This window comes from Myotis lucifugus, unplaced genomic scaffold (genome assembly GCF_000147115.1).
Source record: "Myotis lucifugus unplaced genomic scaffold, Myoluc2.0 scaffold_23, whole genome shotgun sequence".
Taxonomy (NCBI): domain Eukaryota; kingdom Metazoa; phylum Chordata; class Mammalia; order Chiroptera; family Vespertilionidae; genus Myotis; species Myotis lucifugus.
In genome coordinates this window covers 3084273-3093746 of record NW_005871071.1, presented here as the reverse complement: position 1 = coordinate 3093746, position 9474 = coordinate 3084273, and the positions used below count along the sequence as shown (strand labels likewise).

The 9474-nt window shown below is 40.1% G+C and overlaps 1 protein-coding gene across 1 annotated transcript in view; it reads right to left on the bottom strand.

Annotated features, from left to right (window-relative positions):
• RAB27A (RAB27A, member RAS oncogene family) overlaps positions 1-9474 on the bottom strand; it is a 68700-nt gene that overhangs the window by 12676 nt on the left and 46550 nt on the right. Inside the window, exons 6-8 of the mRNA XM_023751631.1 lie at positions 8808-8893; positions 6973-7076; positions 12-91 (exon numbers count right to left, since the gene is read on the bottom strand). Coding sequence (XP_023607399.1) covers positions 12-91; positions 6973-7076; positions 8808-8893 — 270 coding nt within the window. The remainder of the gene's footprint in view (positions 1-11; positions 92-6972; positions 7077-8807; positions 8894-9474) is intronic.

Sequence of the window (9474 nt, the reverse complement as noted above, 5' to 3'; positions counted from 1 at the left end):
TCTTTCACTGCTCGCTGGTCTTCCAGATCACTCTTATTCCCACATAACACTATATCTGGGTTTTCACAATATGCATGCATTTGTAGCTGGCCTATTAATGTAAGAAGAAAATTATAGGTGAACAATAATGTAAGTGTATGATCAATGGAGAATACATGCAAAAGTGCTGTGAAAACTAAATGTATATACAGATATAGGGACCTGATACAGTGCTTTCAAAGCATCAGCGCCCTCATCTGTCAAACTGAATGGATGAGGCAGAGATGTGAAACTACTCCTGCCCTCAAACACAGACCCCAGCTTATGTATATCAGAGAGGAAAGGGAATACTTAACCCTCTAAAAGTGTGCATGTGCACAAGTGCACCCACATGTGCATGCATGCACACACACACACACACACACACACATACACAAACATGTGGCAGTCTTTTTATGAAGGCCATTTGAAAAAAACTTGGAGGATTTCCTAGTGCTTATTGCTAATCTTTTTTTTTTTTTAAAGAAAAATAAATATTGATTTGTTGCTCTACTTATTTAAGCATTCACTGGTTGATTTTTTTAAAATTGTTTTATTGCTTAAAGTATTACAAAAAGTATTACATATGTCTCCTTTTTTTTACTGGTTGATTCTTGCTAGTGCCCTGATTGGGAATCGAACACACAACCTTGGCGTATCAGGACAATGCTCTAACCAACTGAGCTACCCAGCCAGGATACTTATAGTTCATCTTAAAACTATTTTTTACATATTTCCCTCCACAGCAATCACAATTTTAAGAGTTATCTTCTTATTAGCTAACCTATTTCTACCTGAAGTGTTTCTCATATTTTTCTATTATTCTAAGGCCGAATCAATTCATTTAACACACAATACAGGATTAAATGAAGAGGGGAAACCCAGAATAAACAGTCAATGATTCAGTCACCGAAACCAAGAAAAAGCAGGAGACTACAATTCTTATTCCACAGCTTTTAGTTCTTTTCACTGGAAAACCTGTAAATAGGCATAATTTTAAATCAAACAAAAGAACTTCATTAAGCTGAGTAGTTTAATCTCCCAAAGAAGGAAAATAAAGTCTTATTTCTTACTTGTCACACCCCGTAATGAAATTAAAACAGCCCAAGCTTTCACAAAATTGATGGCCTAATTTATTTTTCACGTGGTTAACCAGAGAAGTGTTGACATTTTAGTTCCTCATTATGAAGTCATGTTCGTTTTATCTTATCAAACATGATAAGTCAAGGCAGCAGGCATGAATTTCAGCTTGATACTTGGTGTAGAATTTCAGAACAATGACCTTTGCCCTAAAGGGACAAGCAGGAAAATAAGCACTGTACAGGGCAAGACCAAGCTGTGTAGTTTCCAATAAGAGCCATGCCCTTTCTTTCCTCTGGGCTGTTACACACGCTGTCCCCACACCCTTGAATACACAACCGCAACCTTCCTTCAGGGACTCCCCACCCTTCCTCTAAGACTTGCTTCTTAGTTACCTCTGCTGTGAAATCTTTCTGGTCTCCAGAGTGGCTCTGTGCTCTGTTAACACCTTCTATGTCCAGTGTCATGGTCATAACCATGAACTCAGGATCCAGTGTGTCTAAGGTGGAAGCCTGGCTCCGCCGTTTACTACCTGTGCCACTCTGGGAAACTTATTTGACTGCTTTGTGCCTCAGTTTCCATATGTAAATGCTGATGATAATGGTACTTACTGTTAGGGTCACCGAAGGAGGAATGCATGGGGTCAAAAGTGGTAAAGAATTATAAATTTATTAGTGATCTGGAAACCAGATGGGCTGAGCCCCAAATTGGCACTAGCACCCAGGGACAGAGAGTCAGAGATTTTAAAGGACTCTAGGCGGGTTTTTCCGGTGGGGAATTTACTGGGTGGGTCTGGATCCTGGGTAAGTCCATAGCAAATGGAATGTGGTCTAAACAAAAGGGAATGTCAGTTGTGAAATGATCTAAAGTTCAGTTTCCCAGGGGAGGAGATATCAATTCAATTATTTGATCAGACTTAACACTTACTTCATAGGGTTAAAGTGGGGATTGAATGAGTTAATTCAGTGATTACTCAGGTAAGGTCCATGGACTAGCACTAGCCTAAGAACTTGTCCTATAAAATAAAGAGCTAATATGCTAATTAGACCAAGCGGCAGAATGACCATCTGGATGACCTTCTGGATGAAGCCTGGGCTGCGAGGGCCGAGGCAGCTAGGACTGCAAGGTCTGAGCCCCTTGCACGAATTTTGTGCATCGGGCCTCTAGTTAGAAATATAATTCTAAGGTCTCAACCCAGATCTACTGAATCGGGAACACTCGGTAGAGGGTCCAGAATCTGTGTTTGTTGTGATAGACAGACAGATAGACAGACATATCTATACTAATAATAGAGGAATATGCAAATTGTCCAGGACGCCATCACAGTAACAGTAACAACCAGCAGGCTGCATGGGGTGACCAGGCCAGCAGGGGGGTGAGGGACGACCAAACGACTGAACAGCAGGCTGCGAGGGGTGACCAGGCCGGCGGGGGGGGGGGGGCAGTAAGGGGCAACCAAGCCAGCAGGGGAGGGCAGTTGGGGGGACCAGGCCAGCAGGGGGGCAGTTAGGGGAGATCAGGCTGGCAGGCAGAGGCAGTTAGGGGCGATCATGCAGGCAGGCAGGTGAGCAGTTAGGAGCCAGCGGTCCTGGATTGTGAGAGGGATGTCCTCTGGATCAGGCCTAAACCGGCAGTAGGACATCCCTCGAGGGGTCCTGGATTGGAGAGGGTGCAGGCTGGGCTGAGGGGACCCCCCCATGCACAAATTTCATGCACTGGGCCTCTAGTACACACAGACACACACACATACACACATACACATACATGTATATATGTATATATTTTAAACTATTATTTAGTAAAATAATATTTTTATAGAAGTTATATTAGTAAAATAAGTTTATATAAGTTAAATAAAAATGAAGAAATGCTAGAAGTGAGAAGAAAAATAAAATGTATAAATCAACAAATGTTTACTTCTAATTAAGATTTGATATTACCAACTCTAACACTGAACATTATATCTTTAAAAAAACAGGACTAGAGAAGAGGAGAATACTTTCCATTGAAGATATGAAATCTTCAATATGTATATTTTATTTACCTAACTGGGCAGTAAGGACTCTTTTATCCTACAAGGGGGAAAAATACATACATACCCATAATTTCACATAATTTTGTCTATTATCTAAAATACATAAAGCCAAGAAGGACAAGATTTATCTACCGTCTCAGTTTCCCTTTCTACCGATGGAAAAAGAAGTGGTTTATTCTTTTTCGGTGTCAAAATTCTATGAGCACATATCTAACAAGAGTCCTTATAAAGTGCTTGAGCCTGGCAGGCGTGGCTCAGCAGTTGAGCATCGACCTATGAGCCAGGAGGTCGCGGTTTGATCCCCGGTCAGGGAAAATGCCCAGGTTGTGAGCTCAATCCCCAGTGTGGGGGTGTGCAAAAGGCAGCCAATCAATGATTCTCTCTCATCATTGATGTTTCTATCTCTCTCTCCTTCTCCATTCCTCTCTGAAATCAATAAAAACACTTTTAAAAAAGAACACGACCTGAGTAGCTCCACAAGCAGCACATCAAAGGGAGGGCTCAGTCTTATCTGGTTTGGCTCAGTGGATAGAGCGTCAGCCTGAGGACTGAAGGGTCCCGGGTTCCATTCTGGTCAAGGGCACATGCCTGGGTTGTGGGCTCGGTCCCCAGTGGGGGACATGCAGGAGGCAGCAATCAATGATTCTCTCTCCTCATTGATGTTTCTATTTCTCTCTCTCTTTCCCTTCTTCTTGGGAAATATATTTTAAAAAAGGGAGGGCTCAACAGGCACCGGACCCTGCTGGGGCAAGTTCTGCTTTGTGGGGTCAACCCTCACATAGCAGCTCATACACTGTGACAAGGTCAATCCTCACAGTCAGTGAGCCTGAGAGTCAACCCCACCTGTGAATGGGCCAAGAGCAATCAAGACTAAACTACAACAGGAGGGCTCACCTAACCTACAAAATGTACACTTCTGGGTCACCCAAATAAGGTGAAGATTCCATCAAAAAACTATGAAAACTGCCCAGCTGGTGTGGATCAATGGTTGAGCATGAACCTATGAACCAGGAGATCACAGTTCGATTCCAGGTCAGGGCATGTGCCCATATGGGCTCGACCCCCAGTAGGAGGAAGCTAATCAATGATTCTCTCTCATCATTAATGTTCCTATCTCTCTCTCCCTCTCCCTTCCTCTCTGAAATCAATATAATATATTTTTTAAAAAGATCAATGGAGCAAAATAGAAAGTCCTAAAATAAACCCACGCCAATATGATCAAGTAATATTTGACTGAGGCCAAGAATATACAATGAGATAAAGAAGGTCTATTCAGTAAATGGTGTTGAAAAATTGGACAGGTACATGCAAAATATAAACCAGACCACCTTCTTACACCATATATAAGAAAAAACTCAAAATGGACTCAAGATGTAAATGTAAGACTCAAAACCCTTAAAACTAGAAGAAAACATAAGGGGTAAAATCTCAGACACTTCTCTTAGCAATAGTTTTTCTGATAATTTCCTCTGGCAAGAGAAACAAAAGAAAAAAATAAACAAATGGGGCTACATCAAACTTAAAAGGTTTTGCATAACAAAGGAAACCATCAACAAAATGAAAACACAACCTACTAAATGAAAAAAGATATTCACCAATGATGCATCCAGTAAGGGTTAATATCCAAATTTTATAAACAACTTCACACCAAAAAAAAAAAAACAATCTGGTTAGAAAATGGGTAAAGGACCTGAATAGACACTTCTCCAAAGAGAAGATACAGAGGGCCATATGACATATGTAAAGATGCTCAACATCACTAATCATCAGAGAGATACAAAGTAGAACTACAATGAAATATCACTGCACACCTGCCAGAAAGGCTATCATCTATAAATCAACAAACAAGTGTTGGCAGGGATGTGGAGAAAAGGGAACCCAGATGCACTGTTGGTGGGAATGCAGATTGGCACAGCCACTTTGGCAAGCAGTATGGAAGTTCCTTAAAAAATTAAAAAGGAAACTGCCTTATGACCTAGTGATTCCACTTCCGGGTATATATCCAAACACACCCAAAACACTAATTCAAAGGAATATATGCACCCCTATGTTCATTGCAGCATTATTTATAACTAGAGGCCCGGTGCACAAAATTCTTGCACTGGGGGGCAGTCCCTCAGCCTGGCCTGCACCCTCTTGCAGTCTGGGACCCCTCGGGGGATGTCCGACTGCTGGCCTAGGCCTGATCCCGCGGCAATCGGACATCCCTCTAGCAGTCTGGGACCCCTTGGGAGATGTAGCAGTGCGCCAAGCAGCAGGTGGCCAGGGGGGAAGCGAGCCTAAGCCATCAGTCAGACATCCCCTGAGGGCTCCCGGACTGCAAGAGGGAGAAGGCCAGGCTGAGGAACCCCCTCGAATGCGTGAATTTCATGCAGAGGGCCTCTAGTATTGTAATAACTATGTACAGTGCCAATTCAGTACTGGAAATACCAGGAGGAACACTTTGTAAAGTATACGACTGTCTAACCACTATGCTGTATACCTGAAACTAATACAAAATAATATTAAATGTAAACTCTAATCTATAATATTAAAAGCATGATATGCTAATTAGACCAGATGTCCTTCTGGACGACCTTCCGGACGAAGGCAGGGCTGCAGGGAAGCCTGGGTCCCAGGTGCCAGATGAAAGCCGGTGCCAGCAGCCGGAAAAGGAAGGCCTACTCCTGCATGAATTTCGTGCATCGCGCCTCTAGTACAATAAAATTAAAAAACAAAACTATGGTTTTCTATTATCAAAACCACAGCCAATGCCCTAGCCGGTTTGGCTCAGTGGATAGAGTGTTGACCTGCAGACTGAAGGGTCCTGAGTTCGATTCTGGTCAAGGGCATTTACCTCGGTTGCAGGCTCCTCCCCTGCCCAGGCCCTGGTTAGGGCATGTGCAGGAGGCAACCAATCAGTGAATTTCTCTCACATTGGTGTTTCTCTCTGTCTTTCCCTCTCTCTTCCTCTCTCTAAAAATCAATGGAAAAATATCAAGTGAGGATTTGAAAACAAAACAAAACAAAAAAACCCATAGCCAATACTAACAAATCACCAAGTAATTTTGAAGTAGGAGGTAATTTTTAAGTGTTTTCATTATAAAGATTTGGATGTTAAAAATTTAACATATGAGCCTTTCCCAATAGATTTTCTAGGTTTATACTAATGTAACTTATAAAGGTAAATGTACATTCGCAAGCTGTTATTTGGTCCAGTAGCAGGATTTTAGATTAGGCTCTCTCCAAAAAGCCAAAATGAAGATATATATAGACACACAGACACACACACAAACACACACATACACACACACACACACACACACACACAGTGCTGGGACCACTTTTGCCAATGGAGTTCTAGAGTCCTCCAGGCAAATGCCTGGCCCTCAAAACAGAGAAGGGGCCTCTAAGCATAGAAGAGACATGCAGCCAAGGGTCTAATCCATTAAGCCTTGTATGTAATCTGTGTAATATATGTTTTAAACCCTGGGATGATACAAGACTTGATAGCACACAATAGGCAAGCAGATACTTAGTGATTTAACCCCTCTAGGCCTGTATATCCTCATCTATAAAAGAGGGATGAGTCTCCTCTGTGGGAAAGACCGATTAAGAGATTTGCATGGAAAGCAGGGCCTTATACCTGGAGCATGGGAAGTATTCAACACAACAAAGTTGGTATTATTAGAAAAAGCAGAATATTTTAGTTATCTTTTCCCCTAAACTAATAGCCATGCTCCTTTATATAGCATTTTAAACAGCATTAGGATTTCTCCCAAATCAATTTACAACAAAAGTAGAATATAAGAGGGCATTTTATTGTAGGGAGTGGGAGGCAGGGAGACAATAACACTTACTTATCCAGTTCCTGACATTGAGGAAACTTTGTTCATTTGTCAGATCAAAAAGCAGAAGAAACCCCATAGCATCTCTGAAGAATGCTGTTGTCAAGCTCCGAAACCTGGGGACATAAAAGCAGACTGAAACATAAAGCTCCTGAAACATACAGCTACCACCAGTGCCCTCAGCCTCTCATCATAGTTCATCAATAACAAATTAGATGTTTAATAACGTGCCATTGTTTATAATAACTTCACATTATACTTGAATATTATAGCTCTTAGTTATACTAGATTTAGTGAAAAATGTGATTATAAATGACAATTTAATAGTATAAAGTTATGAGTATAATCCATATTAGGTATCTTACAAAATATAATAAATAGCTATCTAGAGCAAGAATAATTGAAAAATATTCAGACTTTTAAAAATGCCAACAATTATCAAAAGTTATACTTGGAACATTCTTTTAAAATAAAAATAACCTATATCAATGAAAAAAATTTTTTAAACAAATTAGGTGCTGATATTCCAAAAGTGTATAAGACAGTTATTTATCACTTCTGTAAGTTTATGTATTAACAGACCATGTGATTCAAAAACCCAGCCCGCTGGACAGGGATGACAGAACTAGTTCATGATCCTTTAGTATCGCCCAAGAATTTATTGTCCAACTGAGAGTTAATTAGACCCAAACAACGGAGCTTGCTATGTATGTTTTCCTTGTCCGGTGAAGGTTGGCTTGACTTGACATTACAATGTGTTTCATGACCTTTTGATTTCAATCTCAGGCATTAAGGTGCAAGTAGTAGTGACTCAGTCCCTGTTCCTTTTTGGTACTCTCTCTTCCAAGGCTTTATCCGGCTGTCTCCCCTCTCTCCCTCCACCAGTCCTATCACACCTCTTACTTTGCCTTTATACAAAGCCTACAATGGACAGACACAGGCTCCGAGGAAGAAAATACTGGTATGAACTTGTCATCTAATCTTCTAAGCTTTCTCAAATATTTTTAATCAATATTTTTACAAAAATAGTCTTTATCTTTAGAGATACATACCAAAATAGTTAGGAATGAATAATCTGATATTTGGAATTTGCTTAAAAATAATTTGGGAGAGGGAGTGAATAGGAATGAGGGGCATACATAAAATAAAATTGGCCACAACCTGATGGCTGTTGAAACTGGAAAACATGAGTTCATTATATACTTGAACTTTTCCATAATAAAACGTTTTTAAAAAGCCTTCAAAGAATCTGAGAGAAAAATCTGAAACCTTAGCTAACGAAAAGCAATTTTACATCGAGATTCCATGTGACTGATTTTGGTTAAGCAACTTCTGACCATATGGATTAATTCCAACTAGATTTTCCACTCGGTTTTCAATAATAATACAGACAGGGGTGGGCAAAAGTAGGTTTACAATCGGAGTACACGAAAGTGTATTCTTGTATTATTATTTATTAATTATTGTATATTTTCCCATACGAATAACTGTAAACCTACTTTTCTTCTCCCCTTTATAACTCTGTGGCTTTTGTGTGGCTGCGTAAATAGCCACGGTCAATGGAGAAAAGTGTATAAGCCTTTTAAAAATGAAGAAGACAAAAAAGAAACCATAAGTAAGTTTGATCCATTTTGAAAAAGATTTGTTTTTCCTGTGACTTTGTATGAAATAAAGCCACCATTATCAACTCAGACTGATAAATTTCCTGCTAATTTGGCAGCATGGCGTATCCAGGTGCAAGTGACCTGATCATCTGGCTTCTTCCTGCTCGGGTCCCTGTATGAGAAGTGTAGCTGCTTTTCCCTTTCCTCCAGGAGGAAGCACATGCATAACGGAGGACCTCCTACCTCTCCTGTCCTGCTGTGTCCCACAACTGCAGGTGGATTCTCTGGCCTCTGCCAACAGCTCCATCTGGCCCATTGGCTCTGTACACCTACAACAGCAAAGTAAAAGAGAGAGAGAGAACTTTCTGAGACCAGTGAACTCTTCTTACTTCCCTATTCAGTACAACTATAGCATAAACCTCTAAAGAAAATCCCATGTGGAATACAACCTTGTTTGTATTTTATCCCAAATAATTATCTTTAGATAACACAATAATTTGCATTAACATGTATATATACATCATATATCTTTATAAACATATTATGAAATATATAAATAATACATAATTTCTGTGACATAATAATTAGCTCACCTTTTCTCAAAGAACCCTCAGGTCATGCATTTCAAAAAATATTACCTTTCTATGACTTTCCCCATCCTATCTTTAAAAATACTCTTAAAACAATTTTATAGGAAGTACCTCTGAAACTCTCTTTCTCCATAAAAGCAATGAAAACATTGGCACAAACTGTCAAAATCAACTTTTTCAGAACTCTGACTATCAGTAAAAATAATAAGCTTTGTGCTATTTTCACTTATCCTATTCTCATCTCCCCCTTCCTGGCTCCCAGTAGTCCCAAAAACCAACATATACATAACTATGATAGCTGTGAAAACCATCAGTATAGC